Source organism: Canis lupus, chromosome 30 (genome assembly GCF_011100685.1).
Source record: "Canis lupus familiaris isolate Mischka breed German Shepherd chromosome 30, alternate assembly UU_Cfam_GSD_1.0, whole genome shotgun sequence".
Lineage (NCBI taxonomy): Eukaryota > Metazoa > Chordata > Mammalia > Carnivora > Canidae > Canis > Canis lupus.
Genome location: NC_049251.1, coordinates 11,327,570 through 11,355,312, shown reverse-complemented (window position 1 = coordinate 11,355,312; position 27,743 = coordinate 11,327,570). Strand labels below are relative to the sequence as shown.

Genomic DNA, 27,743 nt, shown 5'->3' with positions numbered 1-27,743 from the left:
GAAAAAAAATTTTTCACTGTATTTTTTTTAAGATTTATTTATTTCAGAGGGAGGGAGAGAGAAGCAGACATCCACCAGGCTGCCTGACATGAGGCTCGATCTCATGACCCTGAGATCATGACCTGAGCAGAAATCAATAGTCAGACGCTTAACCAACTGAACCACCAAGGTGCCATTCACTGTATTTAAACATTAGGGGCACTTGGCTGGCTCAATTGAAAAGCATCCATTTCTTGATTTCAGGATTGTTAGTTCAAGCCCTACATTGGGTATAGAGAATACTTAAAAAATAAAAATAAAATAATAAATAAATAATAATAAAAATAAAAATAAAAAATAAAAAAATAAAAAAACATTAGCCACATTTGTTTAATAAAAATGTTTTTCATATGACACTTCATTCAGTCAACATAGATGATACGCTTTAAAATATCAAAGAAGGAAAAGTCAGTTAAATGTATGCAAAGTATATATTCATATAGATGAAGAAATATGAACTGTCAAAAGACCAATAAAAATACCCTGAATAGATTTAAAAATGAAATATTGTGCAGTCCTCACCGTACAAGGAACCTGTGCACAAATAACTGCCTGAAGACTGCTCTGAACAATTGTTGCCATAGAAGCCATTATAAAAAGCAAACAAAGGCAAACTGTGGCTTTTAGATATTCTATCTGTTCAGAAGTTGAAGGGAAAAACCTTGAAAAGTAGAAGCAATGAAGAGTATAGTTTAAGGAAACTGACCTAGGAGACACTGTCCTGTCCAAATTCTCTCTACTACCAGAATTTTTTCCTATACTTCCTAAGAATCTGCCAATTAGAGAGTTACACAGATTAGCAGCTATTGTCCACTTATCAAAATTGGTACCTCTGAAACAATTAAGCAGTGATACTTTATTACACAGTACTACTAATTTGTTCAATTTCTTTTACTTCTCTCCCAATTCCTAAATGAAACAAATTGTAACTGGAGGGAATAGTAAAGGAAGGTGCATTAAATCTTCTACTATGGCAGTCTCCTCAGGTCTATATATCTCCCAGAATCCATTTTTCAAAACTATCTATCTTCTTGTCCTAATCAAAGTTTTCATTCATTAGTCTAACAAAATATATCTTTTCTCATTTCTCTAAAAATTTTTACAATCATAAGAATAGCATTTTTAAAAAAATCAACTCACCTGAAGTTTATTATTTAATAGTGGAGAACATGAGAAGCTTTCTAAAGTCTTCTTTAAAATATTTCTACCCATTTAGAACCTGCTTTCCTTTTAATTTTACCACCATCATACTTTCTCTTTATATGCATATAACTTTACATTCATTAGACATTATAATAATGAAGACCTTAATTGAGCCTTGTAAACATATTATATTTAAAGCTTTTCAGCATAACATTTGTCAACTGATTCTTACTTTGCTTCAATTTATGGAAATCACCGACTCTATCCTTGGTAGCCTGCTTTAGTATATCTGCTTGAATTCTGGGTACACTCTCCAAGTTTGGACCTGGAATTAAACGCTGAAGAGGATTGGAAGGGTTCTGCTTTGAAGTCCCAGGGTTTCCATTGTGGTGTCCATGAGAATCTATAGCATAAGAACATCAAATTAAGGTTACATTTTGCTGAAGAATTTCGCAAGACCTGCATTAGGAAAAAGGTTAAGACACCCTGTTGTTTGATATTGAGTAGTCAGGTAGCTTTTGGGGGGTGGGGGGCCTTACTCTAATTTCTTTAATCAAATCTTATAGCCAATGTGATTTTAGCTGTGTGAAGTTTACTAATTATTTCTAGGTAAGTATCCCTACTAACTATAAAACCACCCACCAAAGAGATATACAGTAGAAACCTAAAGATTTAAGTGGCATTGAGACTTGTATCTTTTGTTCCCTTCAAACTCTGTATTGCCGTCAGAAATCTCTAGTCTCCAAGTCTATCATCTACACAGTGACTCACAACTGTTAATTTTTTTTTGTATATTTACTTATTTTTAAGTAATCTCTATACCCAATGAGGGGCTCAAACTCATGACCCTGAGATCAGGAGTCACATGCTCTATTGACTAAGCAAACCAGGCACCTCATATTAAATCTTGATTATTTCTCTCTCTCTCTTTTAAAGATTTTAAGTAATCATTATACCCAATGTGGGATTCAAACTCATGACCTCGAGATCAAAAACTGTAGGCTCTACTGACTGAGCCAGCCAGGCACCCCATGTTAACTCTTGAGTCTTTCTTATTGGTCACCCCTGGATAGAACTTTCCTTTTCTCCCACTCCCCTTTCTTCCTCATCAAAACCTTGATTTAGATCTTTATTATAATTAATTTAATTTTTTTAAAAAATTTATTTATTTATTCATGAGAAACAGAGAGACAGAGAAGTAGAGACACAGACAGAGGGAGAAGCAGGCTCAATGCAGGGAGCCCAACGTGGGACTCGACCCAGGGTCTCCAGGATCAAGCCCTGGGCTGAAGGCAGCGCTAAACCACTGAGCTACCCAGGCTGCCCATATAATTAATTTTAATCATATAAATTCTCATTTTAGGGGAACATTTCTATAAAATCAAATGCATATTCAGTAGATAATAAACAGATGCATTTATAGGTATGGAGTAGGGAGTGAATACAGATAAATGTAGTAGTTAATAGAAGGCCTCTGTGAGATAAATTTCAACACATTTTGAAAAGCGTAAATACATATAGACTGTCAAAGATTAAAGGGAATACAATCCAGAGTGGCAGAACAAATAATTCTTCTGCTCTAGACAAAGTGCATTTTTATTTTTATTTTATTTTTAAAAAGATTTTATTTATTTATTCATGAGCAACACAGAGAGAGAGAGAGAGAGAGAGAGAGAGAGGCAGAGACACAGGCAGAGGGAGAAGCAGGCTCCACTCAGGGAGCCCGATGTAGGACTCGATCCTGGGTCTCCAGGATCACACCCTGGGCTGCAGGCGGCACTAAACCGCTGCGCCACCAGGGCTGTCCAACAAAGTGCATTTTTAAATGACAATTTCTCCCTGAATCAATCATCAGGAAATATATAAGATTAACTAGAAAAATGAATGCCACTTCACTATGCTACTCAATGACATGTTTTATTCACTATATAACAATACATGACCAGTAAATTGGTTTTCAAATGGAATTTTAAAAACAAGACTTCATACCTGGAACCATATTTGCGGAGAGAGGTTGTCCTGTTGGAATATGGGAGATTGCCTGATGGCTTTCATATTGAGATACAGAAATAGAGGGTTTCTTTAAAGCTAAAAGAAAAAAGAGATCCATATTATTCCCATCAATATCATGATTTCTGAAAACCAACCATCATGAATTTTTTTGCACCGCACTAATCCTATAATGCTTATTTTAATTTTGTTATCTTTATAGTTGGTATATTAACTAATTAATTTATGGTTACTAAGTGATACATTGCACTATCCATAACAGATTTTGGTGACCAGTAAATCTGACCAGGATATAAAATAGTTGAAACTCTATGTTTTGTACACCACTATATCCCTAACACCTAGAATAAGTGACACATAACAAAAGCTCAACTAAGATTTGATGAATGAATAAATGAATCTCTTCAGATACAAGATCTTTTTCTATTGAAAGTGTAGGTAAAAATTGACATTTACAGATTAGGTGAAGCAATGAGAACATGCTACTCTAAGTTGCTCACATTTTAAATAAAAAACTAAATATGACTGATGAAACAAGTTGTATTTTATTTTTGAAGAGGGAAATTTTCTCTTTTGTAAAAGAGCTTTATTTACAAAGATGTACATACTTCCAGTGGGGGCTTTATTCTCCTTAAGAAATGAAGTAAATGGAGAAGTATCATTTTCCACTCACTACCACTAACTCTGTTTCCTTGGGCAGCTTAGCAAGATAGGCAGAGAGCAAAGAAGGAAATTAGAGAGAAAGAAAACAGATAAGGATAAAAAAAAAAAATAGCCCATCTGTAAGATTGGATTAGTGGCACATTTTATTCTTCTAAAACTTTGGTGGTAGAGATAAAGTGTTCCTATTTCATCAAATTCTTCCTGGGCACAGAGGAATATCAGCCTTCCCTACAGTTAGGGACCCTAAGACTAGGTTCTGACTCTGAGGATATAAGTGAAACTGAATTTGCCACTTCCAGGTATGGCGATAAAATCTACACAAATCACCTACAATCTCTCTTCCCTCTCCTGCCACAACTTACGATGCTACATACAAAGATGATGATAATCAAGTAACGAAAGAGACACTGCTTGGAGGAGAGCTACAAGAGAATCATCTAACCTGCATCAGACTGTAAAATGAACAATAAATAAATCTTTCTTGTTTTAAGTCACTGAAATTGGGGGTTTGTTAATATAATGTAGCCCCTCATCAATTTCTCTTTCTTCCTTTCTCTTTCTCTCTTTTTCTCTCTCAGAGGGGCAGAGGGAAAGGGAGAGAGAGACTCTTAAGTGGGCTCTACGGACTTTTAAGTCAAGCTCAGCACGGAACCTGATGCAGAGCTCAATTTCATGACCTTGAGATCATGACCTGAACCAAAATCAAGAGTTGGATGCCTAATAAACTGAGCCACCCACGCACCCCACAGCCTAATGAATTTTAACTAGTATATTTGGGTTATTTTATAATCTTGAAAGTTTATTTCTTTTTTTTTGAAAGTTTATTTCAATGATTGTGTTTTATTTATTTTTACATAGATTTCTTTTTTTTTTTACATAGATTTCTAAATTTAAGGACCCAAGGAGTTTAAAATTCACTCTAAGAAAGCAACCTACTCAAATTTACAGAAAGTTGAGGTTTTCTATCTCACTATATTCTCATTACCCTGTTCCTATTTCTAGCTTCAATGTCCAACACCCACTAAAGACAGCTAAATAAAAATCAGCTAACATCTTAAAAGAGCAATACTTGCTGGGTTTAATTAATACAATTTTGATTTGCTAACAGACTCTGAGGACACTAAGCATCTGGTAGATAAATTTGGAAAGAGAAGTCAGTCACAATCTACAAATCTGTTAATCACTATTGGACCACAGCTAGCTCTGGCACACTCAAATCAGAAGACAAGAAACAGAATCTCCACAACTAAGCAAGAAGTAATTATAAATGTCCTTAGCTTTGTAGAATAATGCCTCCTGCTCAAGAACAAGGTGACTATTTAAAGGCAAAGCTATGACTTAAGTGAAAAAAAATGCTGGATCAAAAAGATCCCCTGTAAAACATCCAGAGGAATTTAGAACTGATAGAGTATAAAGAGAGTAGTAGTAATATGGAGACCATACAAGTTTGATATGAATAATATATGTTCCTGGAGAAAACTCAGAAAAAGCAAAAAGCACAAAGAAGTTTAAAACTAACTATAATTCGGGACACCTGGGTGGCTCAGCAGTTGAACATCTGCCTTCCACTCAGGGTGTGATCCCAGGGTCCATTGATCAAGTCCTGAATCGGGTTCCCTGTGAGGAGTCTGCTTCTCCTTCTGCCTATGTTTCTGTCTCTCATGAATAAATAAATAAAATCTTAAAAAAAATAACTATACTTCCATCACGTACAGGTAACCAGCCTTCTTGAAATTATCATTTCAAGACTACCTTTCTAATGTTCTGTGGGTTTTTTTCCTGTATGTTAAACTATACACTTTATTTTTTTTTAAATGTTTAATTTATTCATGAGAGACACACACACACACACAGAGGTAGAGACACAGGCAGAGGGAGAAGTAGGCTACATGCAGGAAGCCAGACGTGGGACTTGATCCCGTGTCTCCAGAATCATACTGTGGGCTGAAGGCAGGCACTAAACCGCTGAGCCACCAAGGCTACCCAGACTATATACTGCCCAGAAGTAGAATCCTATCATACATACTATCTTACAATCTGATCTTTATTTAATATGTTATACCATTTTTCTTTGTCATCTCATTTTCCTCTACAACATTCCCAAATAGTAATGCTAACCAAAACTTCCAATTTAATGCTCACTATACATCAACTAAACAAATAATTTAAAAACACAATGCATGGGACGCCTGGATAGCTCAGCAGCTGAACATCTGCCTTTGGCTCAGGGCTGATCTTGGAGTTCCAGGATCAAGTCCCACATCGGGCTCCCTGCATGGAGCCTGCTTCTCCCTCTGCCTATATCTCTATGTCTCTCGTGAATAAATAAATAAAATCTTTAGGAAAATAAATAAATAAAATAAAAAATTAAAAAACAAAACAAAATAAAAACACAATCCAAAAAACTTCCAATTTAAAAGGCTTGGCTAGAAAGATCTGGGTGAAGAATTGTCACAGGCATCTTAGAGTCCCACAAACTGCATCAATTAAACTAGCTGATGGTAAGTAGATTTCTACTGCTTAGGAAAAAGAAATGTGTGTTCTGTAAACATTTTGGTTTCTATGCTTTTATGTTGCCTTTTGTTTACTTTCCTTTTTTGTTTCTTTGAAAAGATCCTTTTTAAAAAACTACAGCCATGCAAGGCACATGCATGGGTGGCTCAATTGGTTAAAATGTCCCTTCAGCTCAGGTCATGATTCCAGGGTCCTCGGATGGAGCCCCGCATGGGGCTCCCTGCTCAGCGGGAAGCCTACTTCTCCCTCTCCCTCTGACCCCCTCCACTCATGCTCTCTCTCTAATAAATAAATAAAATCTTAAAAACAACAACAACAACAACAACAACAACAACAAAACAATACTCCAACCTTGTTTTTGTTGAATTAAGGAGAAGGGTAATTTACCTACATCTAGGATAAGATGCAGGCTTCCCCAGGGGTCAGAATGAACAATTATAGTCAGTGGTATCAGAACAAATGAAGACCTAGAAAACTACTAATGGGCTTAAAGATTAAGTGAAAGTGCTAATCTCAGTCTCCAAATTCTATAGGGTTCTTCAGACTGCTTTTCTATACAAAAACAAGTATCTAATGCTTATTCCACAAAAACGAGATACTATACTTTTCCTGTAACTTACTTTTTTCATTTAAAAAATCAAAATATATTTGTATGTTAATAAATACAGCTCCACATTATCATTTTTAACAACTACATATCACACTTTATGGGTATAACAAGTTTAACAAATTAACCCTCTCTATAATACTTATATATAACTCTCGATTTGTCATTATAAACAATTTTGTGTCATTTTTACGCCTACATGATAGAGTAAATTCCCAAGGAAGTACTAAGCAGTAGGGTAATAGCCATATGTATTTCTTAAAGTAAGAGAAACTAAATAATAAATGTGAGCTTAAAGTCAGTAATGTTGTGGGGAAAAAATCAGACATTAAAGACTGCAAAAAATAATTTATATTAAAGCATTTCTAACTTTCTATATATTTTACCCTGGTCCTCTCTATTGAGGACCAATGAGAGCAAGGGGAAAGTCTACAAGTCAACAGAGAGCATGCTGCTATCAGATAATATTAAAAAATAGGCTGCTAAAGTATGTATCATTGATAAAGCCAATATTAAGGAAAAGTACCAAAGATAAAATGACAAAGCCTAGTTATGATAAAGACAAAACAAAGGATACAAAGTCACTGGAGCACATAGATTTTATCCTACTAGCCAGGTTCTGGGTTTTATATTTTTTATAAAGGAGAGCTATCAGTATGGAAATTTAATTATTCGACAATATTTATTAAGTATCTATCATATGCTACGCACTGTTATGAAAAGCTGGAGATTCAACAGTGAACAAAACAGACCAACTTATTGTCCCCATGAAGCTTACGTTCTTGTTGGATAGATAATAAGTAAACAAAAGAGTGTGTATAAAATAGAATATAAATGCCAGAATGGAAAGTGCTATGTACAAAGCAAAACAGGGAAATATGATAGAGAGTGGTGGGAGATTCTATTTTAGATAGTCTGGTCAGGGAAAGCATTTTCAAGGAAGAGACATTTGAGCAGAATGAATGAAACATGGAGGAAAAACATTCAGGAAAATACCAGTAAGTACAAAGGCCTTGAGACAGGAGCATGCATAGTATATCTGAGGTACTGCAAAGAAAGGAGTGAGGATAAAGTGTTATAAGTGAGGTCAGAAAAGAAAGAAGGGTCTCTATTAGGGACACAACAATTAAAAATGTTAAGAATAATTGGTTAGGAAGCTGAGGGGCTGATGGCTGGGACTACATTTGGTAATTCCAAAGAAGGTAATAATGTACTAATTATAATAACAGTAGCTCCCATTTTCTGATTGCTTAGCATAAACTAGGCACTAATCTCAACTATGTCAACACTCAAATCTATGTGAGATAAATATGCCTTTCACAGATGAGGAAACTGAAACTTATGACAGAAGAGATGAGACATACATTTCACTTGACTTAAAAATTCAAAGAAGTCATTTCTGGAGAAACTGGCTGAATACTTATAAAAGGTAACAGACGGTTTAAGGTTACTCTTCATTCACTTCCCTATTAGACCTCAGTTGCAGTCCCTACTCTGAGAGCCAAAAAAGAACTGTCTGCATTTCCTTTTTCCAACAATAGGGCTACAACCTTAAAAATGTTCAAAACTTCCAGTTTCTGTCTTACAGGGCTTCACAATCCAGTGACTGTGACTACAGAGAAGTAATACGGCACTAATAAGCAAGAGTCCTCAACTTTGGGAGCACTTCATTATTACAGATATCAGTCTGGACATACCAAATACAAGGGTAGTATCTAGGTATCTACATTAAGAGCTGCAACAGTGGTTCTGTTACATAGCTAAAAGAATAAAAGACAGAATAAAAAGCATGAACTTTGAAGTCAGACAGACCAGGATTTAAATCATGAGCCTGTAATTTATTAACTGTATGATTTTGGGTTAGTGACTAATTTCTCAAAGCCCTAGTCTTCATCGGAAAAACAGGGATAATACCATTTACCTTGCATGACCAATCTGGAGACTAAGTAAGAATATTAGCTAATGAATTATGATATAAGCCTAAAAAATAGTAGGTGTTCTATATATACTGAAGTATTCACAGTTGTCAATGTTAAGTATTAATCCTTAGAATGAAAAAGAACCTAAGATTCATATTGAAAAAACAAAAAATATTTAATGTAAAGCCACTGGCCCTAACCAATATATGGAGCTTCTGATTACATAGATTTAGCTCACACTTAGAGCAGTTCTGATGAATGTTTACTTATAGTAATGTTTGGGAAGTTATGAAACTCTAATTGGTTAAGTGCCCATAAAAATATTAATCATCTTGTTGAGCCTAGATGGCTCAGCTGGTGAAGCATCTGCCTTTGGCTCAGGTCATGACCCCAGAGTCCCTGCATCAGGCTCCCTCTCACTCTTGCTCACTCTCTTTCTCAAGCAGTTCAAAATGCATGTATCTTGAGTTCCAGAAGGAGAAAAATGAGAATAGGGCAGGAAATAATTTGAATAATATTTGATTTTCAACGAAGGCTGAAAATTCCCCAAATTTGGTGAAAAACACCAACCCACATATTGAAGTACCTCAGTAAATCTCAAGCAGGACAAATACAATCAGAAAACTATTTCAAGGTGTATCTTAGTGAAACTCATGAAAATTAAAGCTATAGAGGAAATCTTAAAAGTAGTTACCAAAAAATGAATACTACCAGCACCTGGCTGGCTAAGTTGGTAAAACATGTGATATTAGATCCCAGAGTGAGAGGGTTCAAGCTCTATATTGGACATAGATAGAGCTTACTTAAAAATAATACTAATACATGGGCATAACAAAAAGAATGATGGCTGGCTTAAAAATCAATGGAGACTAGAAGACAGTGGAATTGCATTTTGAAAGTGTTAAAAGTAAAAGAAATCAACCTGAATTTCTTTTTTTAAACCTGAATTTCTATATTCAGTAAAATTATACATTAAAAATGAATATGAAATAAAAATGTTTTCAGATAAACAGAAGTTGGGAAAATGTGTTGTTAGAAGACCCGCACTTCAAGAAATGCCAAAGTAAGTTCTTCTGGCTAAAAGGAAAATAATAATCAAGATAGAGATTAGAATCCAGGGGCACCTAGGTGGCTCAGTTGGTTAAGCATCCAACTCCTGGTTTTGGCTCAGGTCATGATCTGAGTCATAAGATCGAGCCCCTCATTGTGGGCTCCACGCTGGGCATGGAGCTTGCTTAAGATTCTCTCTCTGGGGCACCTAGAGAGTGGTGGCTCAGAGGCTAAGCATATGACTTTCGATTTGGGCTCAGGTCATGATCTCAGAGTCATGAGATCGAGCCCTGAGGGAGGTTGCAGTTCAGCAGGGAGTCTGCTTGAGATTGTTTTGCTCTCATTCTGCCCCTCCACCTACTCTCTCTTTCTAAAATAAATAAGTAAATAAATCTTAAAAAAAAAAAAGATTCTATCTCTCCTTTTCCCTCTACCCCTCCTTCCCAATCACACACACTTTCTCATTCTCTCTCTCACTAAAAAAGAAAAAAAAAAGAAAAGAAATTAGAATCTTCAGGGAGGAATGAAGAACATTAGAAAAGGTAAATATATGGTAAATACAAGAGACATAACATTTTCTTCTCTTATTTCCTTCAAAGGCTTTTTAAAGAAAAATAATACTGAAAATATTGGGACTTATATATAAACAAAATATTTAACAAAAATAGCACAAAGGATGAGGCACAGTAAATGGCATCACATCTTTATAAACTGCTACATTGCACATGAAGTATTACAAGATTATTTCTTTTTTTTATTTTTTTTTATTTTTTTTTAATTTATTTATGATAGTCACAGAGAGAGAAAGAGAGGCAGAGGCAGAGACACAGGCAGAGGGAGAAGCAGGCTCCATGCACCGGGAGCCGGACGTGGGATTCGATCCCGGGTCTCCAGGATCGCGCCCTGGGCCAAAGGCAGGTGCCAAACCGCTGCGCCACCCAGGGATCCCTACAAGATTATTTCTAAGTAGACCATGATACAGTGGAAAGGATGCATATAGTAGTCTCTGGGATAACCACTAAAACACAATACTTTAGAAGCATAGTTTTTAAAAAGTCAGAGAAACAGGCACCAATAAAACTTTCAAATCCACTAAGCTAGCTATCCTCTTCTCCCCTGGTATTTTCTAATTCAAGACCCTATTTTGACTCTTTTTTTTCTTAATAATGGCTAGTATAAATTGTGGCCCCATAAAATATGACAATGAAAGAAATGTCTTTCAATGTATCATTAGAATTTTATGTATATTTAGCAGTAATTTCCAGTAATATAATTTGATATTATGCTAATATAAATATTTTTCCCTTACCGAAAAAAAAAAAAAAAAAACCCTCCTGGTTTTACATAATTTGTTTCTTTGAAAACTTTTTCTTAAAGAGTCGGTTAGTATTTTAGGTTTGAAGGCCATACTCAACCCTGTGCTATTCTGGCACAAAAGCAGCCATAGACAATACATAAATAAATGAGCAAGGTAATGTTGCAATAACACTATTTATTAAAACAGGTAACCAAGCTTTAGATTGTCAATTACTTTTGTACAGGATGCCTAAGAGAAAAACTTATTTAAGTATATCTACACTGATTTAATTTGATAAAAATTTTTAATGTATTTTTATAAATTCAGGTTTTTCCTCTAAAAACTCTAACCACAAGAGAAAATCTTAACAAAAAATTTTACCTACTTGCTTTCTTTCTTTTTTTACTTATTTATTTGGGGGGGGGGCAGAGGGAAAGGAAGACAGAATCTCAAGCAGGCTCTCTCCTGAGCGCAGAGCTGGACACAGAACTCAAATTTCAAGACTCCAAAATCATGACCTGAGCCAAAATCAAGAGCTGTATGCCTAACTGACTGAAGCACCCAGGCATCCCTATGTTGCTTTTTTTTTTTTTTTTTAAGATTTTATTTATTTATTCATGATAGACACAGGGAGAAAAAGAGAGGCAGAGACACAGGCAGAGGGAGAACAGGCTCCATGCCAGGAGCCCAATGCGGGACTCGATCCCTGGGCTCCAGGATCATGCCCTGGGCCAAAGGCAGGCGCTAAACTGCTAAGCCACCTAGGGATCCCCCTATGTTGCTTCTTTAAAACATATCTTTTTTTACTTCTCTCAAATATCACTATAATTACCTCTCTTTAATTAAAAAAGATTATTTATTTTTAATAGGTAATTTATGAATTATCTTATGAAATTTTGAAACCAAAATCCAAAAAGTTCAAAAGATTGTATGATGAAAACTAAGTGAACTTTTTATCTTCATCCTCAGTCTTCTTTCCCAGGGGTAATCACTATTGCCATTTAGAGCAGCACTGTTCAATAGAACTTTCTGCAATGATGAGAATGTTCTATACTTGCAGTGTTCAGCACAGAACCCACTAGCCACAGGCAACCATTTAGCACTTCAAGGGTCTAGTTTGAGTAAGGACTTGATTTTTTAGTTCTATTTAAGTTTAATGAATTTAAATAAATACATGTGACCAGTGGCTATTGTATTATTATTATTTTTTTAATGTTTATTTTTATTTATTTATGATATACATAGAGAGAGAGAGGCAGAGACACAGGCAGAGAGAGAAGCAGGCGCCATGCCCGGAGCCCGACGCGGGACCCGATCCCGGGACTCCAGGATCGCACCCTGGGCCAAAGGCAGGCGCGAAACCGCTGAGCTACCCAGGGATCCCCCGTGGCTATTGTATTAGACAGTGTAGGTCAAGAAAAATCCTCCAAGAGAAGTGGTTTTCAACCTTAGTTATTACATAATACAATCACCTAAGGAACACTTACCATACGGTGCCCAAGCTGCATTTCAGACCAAACATCAAAATCTCTGGAGTGGGACCAACCTAGACATAATTTTATTTTTAACTCCCCAGTGATTCCAATACACAGCCAAGGTCAAAAGCCTCAAATTCAGAAAACTATCATAAATAGAGTAGCTCGGGCAGCCCTGGTGGCTCAGCGGTTTAGCAGGCCTTCAGCCCAGGGTGTGATCCTGGAGTCCCAGGATCAAGTCCCGGGTCGGGCTCCCTGCATGGAGCCTGCTTCTCCCTCTGTCCTTGTCTCTGCCTCTCTCTCTCTCTCTCTCTCTCTCTCATGAATAAATAAATAAAATCTTAAAAAAAAAATAGAGTAGCTTTATTTAATATGCATTTTAAAACCAAAAGGTCTTTTTTCTAAGTTATTAATTAGAAAAGAATTTCCAATTGTTCAGGTACATAAAAATCTTCGTATCAGGATTTTCCCCAAAGTAAATCATGGGAGGCAATTTTTACTAGGAGATTAACTGGATCTTAAAATTAGAAAAAAGTTTCCAAGCAAGAAATAAGATTTTTCTCTTTGTTGATATGCATGACACGGAGAGATACTTGCATTACATACTTCTGAAGAACTCCTAAAGATCAGTAAGGAAAATACCAACAATACAATAGAAAGATGGACAAAAGTGATTACCATGTAATTCATAGAAGAAGGCAACCAAAATGATTAATATATGAAGATGCTTTTTTTTTTTTTGAAGGGATGCTTAATGGTACTAGTACTACGGCACACTTAAATTGAAATAAGACAGCATTTCCTAACTGTCAGATTGGCAAAAAATTAAAGTATATACCAAACTCAAATGTTAGGATTTGAATAAACAGAAACTGTCATATATTATCAGTAGAAGTGTAAATTGATATTAATCAAGGTGAAGATATCGTACAATGCAAGAGCTCTACTCCTTGTACAGTTTTGTAACCATTGTGCTGAGAATTGTTTACGGGTTACCACTGTGCTGAGCCCCTCAACTCTCAGTGACTGAGGAGGGCCTGCAACAGGTAGATCCCTAGTCATGTTTTCTAGCCAGTAGCAGGCTCAGCTTTGTAGTTCAACATACTATTCAAATATTAGTATCTAGAGACTGTCATATGCATAAGAAAACATGAAGAAGAATATCCACTGTGGTATTGTTTGAAATAACAAAAACCTAAAATCAGCCTTAATGTTGTTTATATGTGAATAATAAATCATAGTATATTTATATAATTAAATAATTATAACTGCTAAAAAGCCACAAGTATGACACAGGTAAGTCGCAAAAGTATTGAGGGGAAAAAAGACAAATTACAGAATGATATATATAAGAAGATATTATGTATTTAAAGTTCAAGGCAGCAAACAAAACAATATAGTTTCATAGATGATTACAAATGCAGTAAAAGTCTAAAAACATGTATGGAAATTGATACACACCAATCTCAGCATAATAGTTACCTCTGGGGAAGAAGAGACAGGAATAGGATCTGGAGGGTACACAGGGAGGCTTCAACTTATCAGTAATGTTTTATTTCTTTAATAATAACATCAATAACAGAAATATCTGAAACAAATGTGGCAAAATGTTATGTTATTTTTGTGGCTTTCTTTGGAGGGGGGACAGTAGGTACTTGGCTATTCTCTGTTTTTCTGTATGTCTGGAATGTTTTAATCTAAAAAAGTTTAAAATAGGAATAGAAATAGGTAACTGTCTAACATAACAGGTGCCTAAGACAGCGTAAAAGTAAATATCCAGGTAAAGAAGGTAATGAGTTAAATTCTAAGACTCTTGTAAAATCTTGGTGACTAACTCAAATCAACATTAAAAACAAACAGAACACAATGAGGTTTAGTGGTATGATTTAGGGAACTCAGAAGCTGAAACGTCAATGCTAATCATAGGCACAGGCTATATACTCCTTGACTGTTTCAGAGCTACATTTTAAGATAGTTCAGCACTGCACTGTTATAGTTTCTATTATAGCCTTGGCTATCATAAATAAAATAGTCATTAACACATAAAAATCTGTTTTATTTTTTTTATTTTTTTTAAACGTTTTTTTTAAATTTTTTTTTTATTTATTCATGATAGTCACAGAGAGAGAGAGAGAGAGAGAGAGAGAGGCAGAGACACAGGCAGAGGGAGAAGCAGGCTCCATGGACCGGGAGCCCGACGTGGGATTCGATCCCGGGTCTCCAGGATCGCGCCCTGGGCCAAAGGCAGGCGCCAAACCGCTGCGCCACCCAGGGATCCCCTAAAAATCTGTTTTAAAATGACAAGGATGTGTTCTTTACTTCTCAGTGGGGTTACAGCCTCTATAGCTATTAAGGACTCCACATATACACCAGAATTTGCACAGGCATTAAGAATTTTGGCATAGGGGGATCCCTGGGTGGCTTAGCGGTTTAGCGCCTGCCTTCGGCCCAGGGCATTATCCTGGAGTCCTGGGATCAAGTCCCGCACTGGGCTCCCGGCATGAGGACTGCTTCTCCCTCTGCCTGTGTCTCTGTCACTCTGTCTCTCATGAATAAATAATAAAATAAAATCTTAAAAAAAAAAAATTTTGGCATAGACTACTTCAGAGAGAAAAAGATAACACTCAGTAAAAGGAATGACAAGAAGAAAACAAACATGTTTCTAATGATATGCAATAAACATAACAACAATAGTAACTAAGATTTATGTAGCAGTTGCTATGTGTCAGGCACTGTTCTACATGTTTTACATTTAAATCTCACATTCTCATTATGAGGTTGGGACTGTTGTTATCCTATTTCGTAGGTAAGAATAAAAGCAAATAAATAGTTGTCACACACCTATTAAAAGATGAGAACCAAGGGTTTGAATCCTAGCAGTTTTACCCCATCACTAAGGATATTCTAGTAATTCAATCATACACATTTACTAGGACCCTGTTATGTGTGAGGCATCATGCTAGCAGCTCAAAGTAAATAGATATGATACTACTTTCCTTTCTGTTTGAATATCACTGACTACACAGATCAAAGCTTCTTTTCACCAGTTACCATATCAAAATAATCTTTATATTCAAAATACATATCTAAATAATTAAGATAACTGTTACAAACTATGATTTTCAAAGCAAAGCACCAACAGTTTACGGAGGCTCAAAAATTAATCCAGAGGACTTCTGGTTTCTGGTTCCACATATAAGGAGCTTAGAAATTGCCATGCTACCTAAAAACAAGTAAAAAGCTAAACAGCTGAAAAATCAACAACTCTTCTCGGATAAGAGAGAAGATGACACAGGGCAGACCACTGTTCCTAAGAATAGAGAGACAGAAAGGTGCATACAGAGAAAGTCACAGCTTACAAGAGAGATTTATGAGCAGAAACTGCCACAGGAACCAGTACCAGGGTAGGAAAATCTGAACTGTAATTGATGTTCAGTGTGGACAACTCATTGGAGGCTCAGTGTGGATAACTCAGAGAGTTAAAAATTCTAGGGGCACCCCGTCATAAGGAGGCTCTTCATAATATTGTGAGATTTCCCTTCAGGAGCCCAACTATATTCACATAGTAAATACTGGAAGAAAAATCCCCTCAGGCAGGAGGAAGGGAAAAGGAACCATTTTTTTTTTTTTAAAGATTTTATTTATTCATGAGAGAGAGAGAGAGAGAGAGAGAGGCAGACATACAGGCAGAGGGAGAAGCAGGCTCCATGCAGGGAGCCTGACATGGGACTCGATCCCGGGACTCCAGGATCATGCCCTGGGCCGAAGGCAGGCACTAAACCTCTGAGCCACCCAGGGATCCCCGAAAAGGAACCATTTTGAAATACACCAAAGCACTTTGTTCTTAAGAAGGCCTGCCCTCAGGAGAAACTAGGTAAACAGAGTCTAACCTGCTGGGGTATTGCCAGAACTTAAATGACCAAAATTAGAAAAATCCCCAACTTCAGCCTGCCTTCCTGCCCCACCTAAGGGGAAGAAAAAAAAAAACTGAGAAAAACTTGTGCAGTTCACAGTTCAGAGGCACAGACTCTGTAAAAGAATAGTAATCACAGAACTAAAGAACACTTCACACTCTTCACTACTCACACGTCACTACCACATTACTAAAGGCCTACTTATGGCAGTAGCTATTACCTGGTACATCACACCTGACTATCAGGAAAAAATTACAAGTCATACCAAAAGCCAAAAAAGTATAATTCGGGGATCCCTGGGTGGCGCAGCGGTTTGGCGCCTGCCTTTGGCCCAGGGCGCGATCCTGGAGACCCGGGATCGAATCCCACATCGGGCTCCCAGTGCATGGAGCCTGCTTCTCCCTCTGCCTCTGTCTCTGCGCCTCTCTCTCTCTCTCTGTGACTATCATAAATAAATAAAAATTTAAAAAACAAAAAGAATTCTTAAAAAAAATTAAAAAAAAAAAAGTATAATTTGAAGAGACACAGAAGGAATTATACCAAACCAGGACTTTAAAACAACTATGATTAATGTGCTAAAGACTCAAATGGAGAAAGTACACAGCATGCAAGAACAAATAGGCAATGTAAGTAGAGAGTTGGAAAGCCCAGAAAGAACCAAAAAGAAATGCTAAAGAAAACACTGTAATGGGGATGCCTGGGTGGTTTGGCGGTTGAGCGTCTGCCTTTGGCTCAGGGCATCTGCCTTTGGCTCCCGGTCCTGGGATCGAGTCACACATCGGGCTCCCTGTGAGGAGCCTGCTTCTCCCTCTGTTCATGTCTCTGCCTCTCTGTCTCTCATGAATAAATAAATAAAATCTTAAAAATAAAAAAAGAAAAAGAAAACACTGTAAAGGCAATGAAGATTGCCTTTGATGGGCTCATTAGTAGACTGGACACAGATGAGGTAAGAAGCTCTGAGCTCAAGGATCTATCAATAGAATTCTCAAAAACTGAAAAGCAAAGAGAATAATGGGAAAAAAATAAAAGAATATCTAAGACAGCTACAAAAAGTGTTAACATATGCGTAATGGGAATACTAGAAGGAGAACAGAGAAAAAAACAAAAGAAATACCTGAAACAGTAAATTTCCCCAAATTAATGTCAGACACTAAACCACAGTCCAGGAAGCTCAGAGAACACCAAGTGTAATAAATGCCCCCAAAAAACTACATCAGAGCGTATCATTTTCAAACTATAGAAAATCAATTATAAATAAAAATTAATCTAGAAGGTGGCCTCTAATAGGCCATGATGACATAGACAATTTCTACATATACAAATATTTTTGACATTAATGCTAAATTTACACAAAACATGGACTTTTTTGTGTTCTTCCCAGTTCTAAGCTATAATGCTGCAACCATCATATGAGTCAATATGGCAAATTCATACTACAAAAATCAGACATGAATTTGTTGGAATCTCATCAAAAGTAGCATTATTCACCCTATTCATTCTAATGAAATGGTTGTGTGCTTTTTCTCATCAAGCAGAAGCAGCAAGACAGGATTTTTGCCCTAGTAAATTGGTTCATGTATGAAAGACATCTGAAAACCACTGTCTGATAAGCACCTAAATATACCTTAAAATGGTCAAGATAAGATCTCTAAGACCTCTTGCATTCCCATTTCATTTTACTCTAACTCTGGAATTTGTTGGTGGCCAGGTAATAAATTACGATAGTGGACCAATGAGAAAATAAATTGCTATTCTACATTTACAGTAGCAATGATAAAATTTTAACTTGAAAATTATGCACAAAAGAGGTTAAAAATTATAAATTTCAGTGTATATGACGTAAAAAAACAAATCCATGCAAGCAGGTAAACAACCCTTGTTCATACATCTAAAGAGAGTGCTTCTATATACTAGAAACCTGCAGTTTGGTAAAACTTCAGGTGAAACTTAAAAAACAAACAAGAGCAATGTAAAAGAGATTAATCAAGCTAGAGCTCAGTGACTCTAGGATTGGAGTAAGTGCTGCAAAATTCAAAATAATGCATAGCTAGAGAAAAAACAGCAAATAGATCCTACACCCAGCAGAAGAAGAGAGTTAATAAAGATTCGAGCAGAACTCAACGAAATCGAGACCAGAAGAACTGTGGAACAGATCAACAAAAACAGGAGTTGGTTCTTCGAAAGAATTAATAAGATAGATAAACCATTAGCCAGCCTTATTAAAAAGAAGAGAGAGAAGACTCAAATTAATAAAATCATGAATGAGAAAGGAGAGATCACTACCAACACCAAGGAAATACAAACGATTTTAAAAACATTATGAACAGCTATATGCCAATAAATTAGGCAATCTAGAAGAAATGGATGCATTCCTGGAAAGCCACAAACTACCAAAACTGGAACAGGAAGAAATAGAAAACCTGAACAGGCCAATAACCAGGGAGGAAATTGAAGCAGTCATCAAAAACCTCCCAAGACACAAAAGTCCAGGACCAGATGGCTTCCCAGGGGAATTCTATCAAACGTTTAAAGAAGAAACCATACCTATTCTACTAAAGCTGTTTGGAAAGATAGAAAGAGATGGAGTACTTCCAAACTCATTCTATGAGGCCAGCATCACCTTAATTTCAAAACCAGATAAAGACCCCACCAGAAAGGAGAATTATAGACCAATATCCCCGATGAACATGGATACAAAAATTCTCAACAAGATACTAGCCAATAGGATACAACAGTACAGGGATCCCTGGGTGGCGCAGCGGTTTAGCGCCTGCCTTTGGCCCAGGGCGCGATCCTGGGGATCCAGGATCGAATCCCACGTCAGGCTTCCGGTGCATGGAGCCTGCTTCTCCCTCTGCCTGTGCCTCTGCCTCTCTCTCTCTCTCTCTCTCTCTCTCTCTCTCTCTCTGACTATCATAAATAAATAAAAAAAGTTTAAAAAAAAAAAAAAGGATACAACAGTACATTAAGAAGATTATTCACCATAACCAAGTAGGATTTATCCCCGGGACACAAGGCTGGTTCAACACTCATAAAACAATCAATGTGATTCATCATATCAGCAAGAGAAAAACCAAGAACCATATGATCCTCTCATTAGATGCAGAGAAAGCATTTGACAAAATACAGCATCCATTCCTGATCAAAACTCTTCAGAGTGTAGGGATAGAGGGAACATTCCTCGACATCTTAAAAGCCATCTACGAAAAGCCCACAGCAAGTATCATTCTCAATTGGGCAGCACTGGGAGCCTTTCCCCTAAGATCAGGAACAAGACAGGGATGACCACTCTCACCACTGCTATTCAACATAGTACTGGAAGTCCTAGCCTCAGCAATCAGACAACAAAAAGACATTAAAGGCATTCAAATTGGCAAAGAAGAAGTCAAACTCTCCCTCTTCGCCAATGACATGATACTCTACATAGAAAACCCAAAAGCCTCCACCCCAAGATTGCTAGAACCCATACAGCAATTTGGTAGCGTGGCAGGATACAAAATTAATGCCCAGAAATCAGTGGCATTTCTATACACTAACAATGAGACTGAAGAAAGAGAAATTAAGGAGTCAATCCCATTTACAATCGCACCCAAAAGCATAAGATACTTAGGAATAAAGCTAACCAAAGAGGTAAAGGATCTATACCCTAAAAACTATAGAACACTTCTGAAAGAAATTGAGGAAGACACAAAGAGATGGAAAAATATTCCATGTTCATGGATTGGAAGAATTAATATTGTGAAAACGTCAATGTTACCCAGGGCAATTTACACGTTTAATGCAATCCCTATCAAAATACCTTGGACTTTTTTCAGAGAGTTGGAATAAATTATTTTAAGATTTGTGTGGAATCAGAAAAGACCCCGAATAGCCAGGGGAACTTTAAAAAAGAAAAGCATAGCTGGGGGCATCACAATGCCAGATTTCAGGTTGTACTACAAAGCTGTGGTCATCAAGACAGTGTGGTACTGGCACAAAAACAGACACATAGATCAATGGAACAGAATAGAGAATCCAGAAGTGGACCCTCAACTTTATGGTCAACTAATATTCGAAAAAGCAGGAAAGACTATCCACTGGAAAAAAGACAGTCTCTTCAATAAATGGTGCTGGGAAAACTGGACATCCACATGCAGAAGAATGAAACTAGACCACTCTCTTTCACCATACACAAAGATAAACTCAAAATGGATGAAAGATCTAAATGTGAGACAAGATTCCATCAAAATCCTAGAGGAGAACACAGGCAACACCCTTTTTGAACTCAGCCACAGTAACTTCTTGCAAGATACATCCACGAAGGCAAAAGAAACAAAAGCAAAAATGAACTATTGGGACTTCATCAAGATAAGAAGCTTTTGTACAGCAAAGGATACAGCCCACAAAACTAAAAGACAACCTACAGAATGGGAGAAGATATTTGCAAATGACGTATCAGATATAGATCTTTCCAAGATCTATAAAGAACTTATTAAACTCAACAGCAAAGAAACAAACAATCCAATCGTGAAATGGGCAAAAGACATGAACAGAAATCTCACAGAGGAAGACATAGACATGGCCAACATGCACATGGGAAAATGCTCTGCATCACTTGCCATCAGGGAAATACAAATCCAAACCACAATGAGATCCCACCTCACACCAGTGAGAATGGGGAAAATGAACAAGGCAGGAAACCACAAATGTTGGAGAGGATGCGGAGAAAGGGGAACCCTCTTGCACTGTTGGTGGGAATGTGAACTGGTGCAGCCACTCTGGACAACTGTGTGGAGGTTCCTCAAAGAGTTAAAAATAGATCTGCCCTATGACCCAGCAATTGCACTGCTGGGGATTTACCCCAAAGATACAGATGCAATGAAATGCCGGGACACCTGCACCCCGATGTTTCTAGCAGCAATGGCCACAATAGCCAAACTGTGGAAGGAGCCTCGGTGTCCATCGAAGGATGAATGGATAAAGAAGCTGTGGTCTATGTATACAATGGAAATTTACTCAGCCATTAGAAATGACAAATACCCACCATTTGCTTCAACGTGGATGGAACTGGAGGGTATTATGCTAAGTGAAGTAAGTCAATCGGAGAAGGACAAACATTATATCTTCTCATTCATTTGGGGAATATAAATAATAGTGAAAGGGAATATAAGGGAAGGGAGAAGAAATGTGTGGGAAATATCAGAAAAGGAGACAGAACATAACGACTCCTAACTCTGGGAAACGAACTAGGGGTGGTGGTAGGGGAGGAGGGGGGGCGGTGAATGGGTGACGGGCACTGAGGGGGGCACTTGACGGGATGACCATTGGGTGTTATTCTGTATGTTGGCAAATTGAACACCAATAAAAAATAAATTTATTTAAAAAAATACATGGTCCTTGCTCTCAACATTAAAGTTGAGTTAGTGGTTCTAAACTTTAGCATAGATCAGATTCACCTGAAAAGCTTGTTAAAGCACAGATTACTGTGCTCCATCCCATGAATTTCTATTCAGTAAGTCTGAAATGGGACCTAAGAATTTGTATATCTAACAAGTTCTTAGGTTATGCTGATACTGCCGGTCCAAGGACCACACTTGAAGAATTACTGGATAAGGGGCACCTGGGTGGCTCAGTGGTTGAGTGTCTGCCTTTGGCTCAGGTTGTGATCCCAGAGTCCTGCATCAGGCTCCTTGCAGGATAGAATCACTGGATAACTTCATTACTTCCCAAATTATGCTCATTCTAACTCTGTTTTTTTAATTATTTATTAAAGATTTTATTTATTCATGAGAGACACACAAAGAGAGGCAGAGATACAGGCAGAGGGAGAAGCAGGCTCCCTGTGGGAAGTCCATGCAGGACGTCATCCCAGGACTGAGATCACGCCCTGAGCCAAAGCAGATGCTCAACCACTGAGCCACTCAAGCATCCTGAACTCCATATTTTTAAATTCCTGTTATTGCTCTTGTCCTTATCTTTATTTTAGGGGTGTATACTGTGAATTGGAAACCCAAAAGAATACAGACACAAAAGAATTTGAGAAGAAAACTATACATATAAAGGACTAATAATATTCATTCATTGGGACCTCAGACACTCAGCAATTTCAGCCACATACAATGAGCTATAACCACAGAAGTGATCCCTAAGATTGAAAAGGAATAAAAATAGCCAAGAAGAATGAAAGATATGCTGTTACTTCCAATTTTTCACCACAATAAATTGGAGTCAGCAGGGAGGGTACCTATAACAATCAAGAAACACAGTAATGGCAAGAAAAACAAAGAGACATGAAAAAAAAAAAAAGAAAACTGAAGAGGACTAGGATACCAGCAGTGATACAGATTTCAAGTGGAAATGGTAAGAAGCGACACATTAATGAAGAAAGAAACAGACACTGAATAGAGTGGCCCATAAAAGCAGAAAAAGAAAAATAGGGAATAGGGATGCCTGGGTGGCTCAGCAGTTGAGTGTCTGCCTTTGATTCAGGCATGATTCTGGTCCCAGGATCGAGTCCCACATTGGGCTCCCTGTGAGGAGCCTGTTTCTCCCTCTGTGTATGTCTCTGCCTTTCTCTATTTATCATGAGTAAATAAATAAAATCTTTTTAAAAAAATAGGGAATAAACTATTGAAAGTGCGGGGTAATTAACTAAAAGGACAGGCCAAGTCCTAAAAACCTATAGAAGGGTATTACCATGCCATATTAAAGCACACCAAAAGCACAGCAATCTGGGAACATTTTGTCTCAAAGAAATGAGCCATATATACTTTTAGTAAACACAAATGACTAATATAGTATAACTGTTATGAGCAGTAACTCTGAGTCAAGAAAACATTCAAATATGGTTGATCCTTACAAGGCAAAAACAAGTACTTAGGCAAAATTTTAGCAAAGTTTTTCAAAACAACTGTATCCTAAACAAGGACTGGCAATTAGTGGGTAGTTAATTAACAGAAAATATCAATCTTCCATAAATCTATGAATTTTCTCAAGTGACTATGACTTTTACTCAAAAAGAGAATAGGATAATACTCTGATAACTTTTACTTACCAGTAGGAAGATCTTCAACTTTCGCAAGGTCATTCTCTTCTATTCCAGGCATTCCTGCATCACCAACTCGTTTGATTTGTTCTGCCCAAGTAACAAAAGATACAATTCTTTTTTTTTTTTAAAAAAGATATATTTATTTGAGAGAGAAAGAGAGAATGCATGTAAGGGAGAGAGAATCTCAGGCAGAATCCATGCTGAGGGCACAGAGCCAGTACAGGGCTTGATTCCATGACCCTGACATAATGACCTGAGCCAAAATCAAGCTGGCCACTTAACCAACTGAGCCACCCAGGCACCCAAATAATTATTTTTTTCTATTACATAAATTCAAAGTGTTTTGAGGAAATGGAATAATCAGTTTCTAAAGCAATAGGCTACATTGACTGCATATCTTTATATATCTTGCTTTGGACATAGCTGTAACTCTAAAATAATTTATTCTTTTTTCTTCTCTATCAAAAGATTTAAATTTGAAACAACACTGACACCTAATCATAAATGAACTAAAATCAAGCAATATTCTCTGACTGAAAATGTTCACTTCAAAATGAGTAGAAAAAGTCAATATCCTATTCACACAAAACAAAATTATAGTAATACCTTTCCCATGTGGAATATGATTGCTCGAGGGTTCTTCGTTCTTATCTGCAGCATTCTCAGCTACTTTGGGATTGTCTTTAGGTACTGCATGATTGTTTATACCCAATTCATTTCCATCTTTTGATTCAAACTTGTGTGACTCTTGCTGTTAAATAAAGATTTGGTAACAGTAAATATTTTTCAGTTCAAAAGATTAAACAATTGACACAACTACCAATTAAATGTTCTGAAACAGTTCATTTTTTGAAACATACACTATGGGCCCAAATTTCAAACACTTGGAGATGTGGGATATAATACTATTTTCTATTCAGTTTTTGTACCTAATATCAAATCAAAGAGTAACACTTTTTAAAGTCTCTAATTATAGTAAATGGTCTAAAATGTTAGGCAGAGGTAATTCTCTTTGGCTATGCTGAGGCTGTGATTCTGCAAGAGGATAGTCTTCCTGAGCACTGTAGGTTACTATGGAGGCTTACCATTGGGCATATCCTAGGTGCTATGGACAGGTGGATTCTCTACAAGCCTAGGTTGTAATCTAGCAGGATGGTGGACTACAGGAGGTTGGCACATAGGTGCCCCCTCAAGTGTGATAGATGGCTACTGACATTGCCAGGCTTTTCCAGATGCAGAAACAGCAAGAGTGGAAAACAGGCAAACTTCTTTCTAGGTGCACTGGCCACCCAAGAATAGAAGTAATGGCAGAACAATACACAGGTCAGTATTCCTTCCAACATGCTTTTAACCCTATTATCTCCTTGGAAACCTGAATCTAACCAGGACCTGGTTAGACCTGACCCAATTCTATCAGTGGGCCAGTTCTATCTTTTATATTGGTTGAGTGGCCTCAGTTGAAAATTGAGAGAGTCAAGGAGTTAAATACACATGCTTGCATTGCCACAGTGGTTCTTCTACTTAATAGTTAATATTTAGTGCATATACAAATATTTTGTCAACATTAAAGCACTATGCAATGTAATCAATAGTAATGTTATAAAGAACAATAGTACTAAAAAATCTAAAGGAAATCTAGAAAAATAAAGCCAAATTTTAAGAATTTGTCACAATAAAGAAGAAAAGGTAAATGTGATGATTAGGCATAGGTTTTCCAGCATACCTGGCAAATAAAATTAATAATAAATATTGCTTCATAGTTTACAAACAGCTTTCAAACCTATCCTCTAGTAAAGTGAACGGTCTTAGGAATAACAAAACCAAACTGAGGCTAAAGAAGTTTAGTAGCCTAACCTAACCACGGTTACCAAAATAGAGAATTGTGGAGAAAGGAATCAAACCACAGTCTTCCTCACTCCCACACTTCCTGGGTGCAAATTCTGAGCTTAATATTCAATGAGTGAAATGATAACATTGAAACTTTGGAACAGGTCAATAGGAAGGCCAAGGATAAGAAAATCCATGAGGTAAGACCTGAACAGCCATCCTGCATCTCTGTGTATTTCACTATAATGCGGTATCATAAGGCTATTTTTATAGTACTCCACTGCTTTGTAGATGTGGATAAAACAAATAATATTAAACAAAACTTAAAGTCAACAAAATACTGTTCAAAAATACTTTCCCATTTAAAATATCTAACAAAGTATTGTCCCTTTGAAGCATTATTAATGACAGTACCTTTATGTGAAGGGACAAGAGCAAATAATAAAATTAGATGGCTTTCTAAATGCAACGTTAGTGATTTGGTAAGGGGTCACCTAATTGTTTTTTAATAAAACTTTTTATTCTGAAGTAATTTTAGACTTACAGAAAAGTAATTACCCCTCATCCTATTTCCCTTAATGTTAACATCTTATATTAGCATAGTATCTTTGCAAAATATAAAGCCAGCATTAGTACGTTGTTAACTGAACTTCTAGACTTTATTTAGATTTCACTACTTTTTTCATTATGCCTGTTCTAGGATCCAATCCAGGATACTGTATTCATTTAGTTCCTCAGGTCTCCTTAGTCTTCTCTGGTCTGTAACAATTTCTCTTCCTTTGTGGCATGAAAGCAGTAAACAAATGAGTATGGCTGTGTTCCAACAGAACAGTATTTATAGACACTAAAATATGAATTTCTTATTTTCCGATGTCATAAAATATTCACTGGATTTTCAACCATTTTTAAATGTAATAACCATATTTTGCTTATGGGTAGTATGGAAGCAGACAGCAGGTTGGGTTCAATTTGCTGGCTTCTTCATCAGAGTAATTTCTAAGACAGGAATGTGCTTGGTTTATTTATTTATTTTTTAAAGATTTTATTTATTTATTCATGAGAGACACAGAGAGAGAGAGAGAGAGAGAGAGAGAGGCAGAGAGAGACACAGGCAGAAAGAGAAGCAGGCTCCATATAGGAAGCCCAATTTGAGACTCGATCCAGGGATCACACCCTGAGCCAAAGGCAGACGCTCAGCTGCTGAGCCACCCAGGCGTTTCTCCATACTTGGTTTAAAAAAAACAAAAATCCCCGAATACAACTTATACTTGTTTCATATAGCTCCCATTGGATTTGTTCCAATGAAAAAAACAACTCAAATTTCACAGAATCAATTATGAAGGTAGTAGAAGAATAGGGAATGAAGGACAGGGGTAGGATTAGGCAGCTGGCCTGAAGGGTAAGGGCTGGTGTGCTATCCTAGAGAGGAGTTCTTGAAACCTCTCCCTTCCTCCCCATTTTGTTCCATTTAGGGCAAAATAATGGTAAAGAAGAATTGGAGAGGACATCAGTTAATTAATATAAAAATGCTTAGTATACACTTGTCTAGAAAAGGGGAAAAGCTCTCATTTGTGCTTCCTGGGAGAACAGAAGAGAATAAATTTATTCCTTTATATATTGGGCTTATAATAATGCAATTATAACAGCAAAACTCTCTTTTCCTTTTGTGTTCTACTATGCTCCTCTAGACCTATGGTCTCAATAATACCTCTGGCTGCCTTCAAGACCCTATGCCTCAATAGTAGCTCACTCAGGTTGTCATCTTCTGGCAATCTATGCTCACATCTCTTCAAGGTAGACTGTAGATGGGAGCAGTATTTTATTTTGTACATTCAAAAAATGAAATAGAGAAAAAACAATGTCCTCAATATCATGCTATAAAATAGTGAATTAGCTAAGAACAAAAATCTGGTTTCCTTAACTTCTAGTCCTATAGGTAACCTGTTACCACTTTTCACAATTCCATTTCACTTTACATTATAAGACTTTTTACAAATCATAGATGAGTTTACAAGGTAAAAAAAAAAAAAAAGAATGTCCTAAATGCCTAGAAATTTTCAAATTCCTTCCATTTCTAGCATGGTCTTCATAATATTTATCAAACGAAAATGGATAAATTAATAAAAGAATTTGTCATCCCAGTGGCTAGTGTTTCATTTCTGTTTTAATAGAGGAATTGAGGATAAAAGAGATTGATAGTTAAGGAAAAGGTTTCCCAAGTTTTTTCTAGTTCTCAAAAGCATAAAATAAGAAGTAAC

General features: G+C 36.8%; 1 protein-coding gene across 3 annotated transcripts in view; it reads right to left on the bottom strand.

Annotated features, from left to right (window-relative positions):
* The window catches only part of GOLM2 (golgi membrane protein 2), a 99,779-nt gene that overhangs the window by 30,569 nt on the left and 41,467 nt on the right, over positions 1-27,743 (bottom strand). For 2 of the 3 annotated variants that reach the window (XM_038580274.1, XM_038580276.1), the window contains 4 exons: positions 24,265-24,409; positions 23,665-23,745; positions 3,172-3,270; positions 1,415-1,585 (listed from right to left, as the gene is read on the bottom strand). In XM_038580274.1, the coding sequence (XP_038436202.1) occupies positions 1,415-1,585; positions 3,172-3,270; positions 23,665-23,745; positions 24,265-24,409 (496 nt within the window). The remainder of the gene's footprint in view (positions 1-1,414; positions 1,586-3,171; positions 3,271-23,664; positions 23,746-24,264; positions 24,410-27,743) is intronic. The other variant, XM_038580275.1, reaches the window with a different exon arrangement.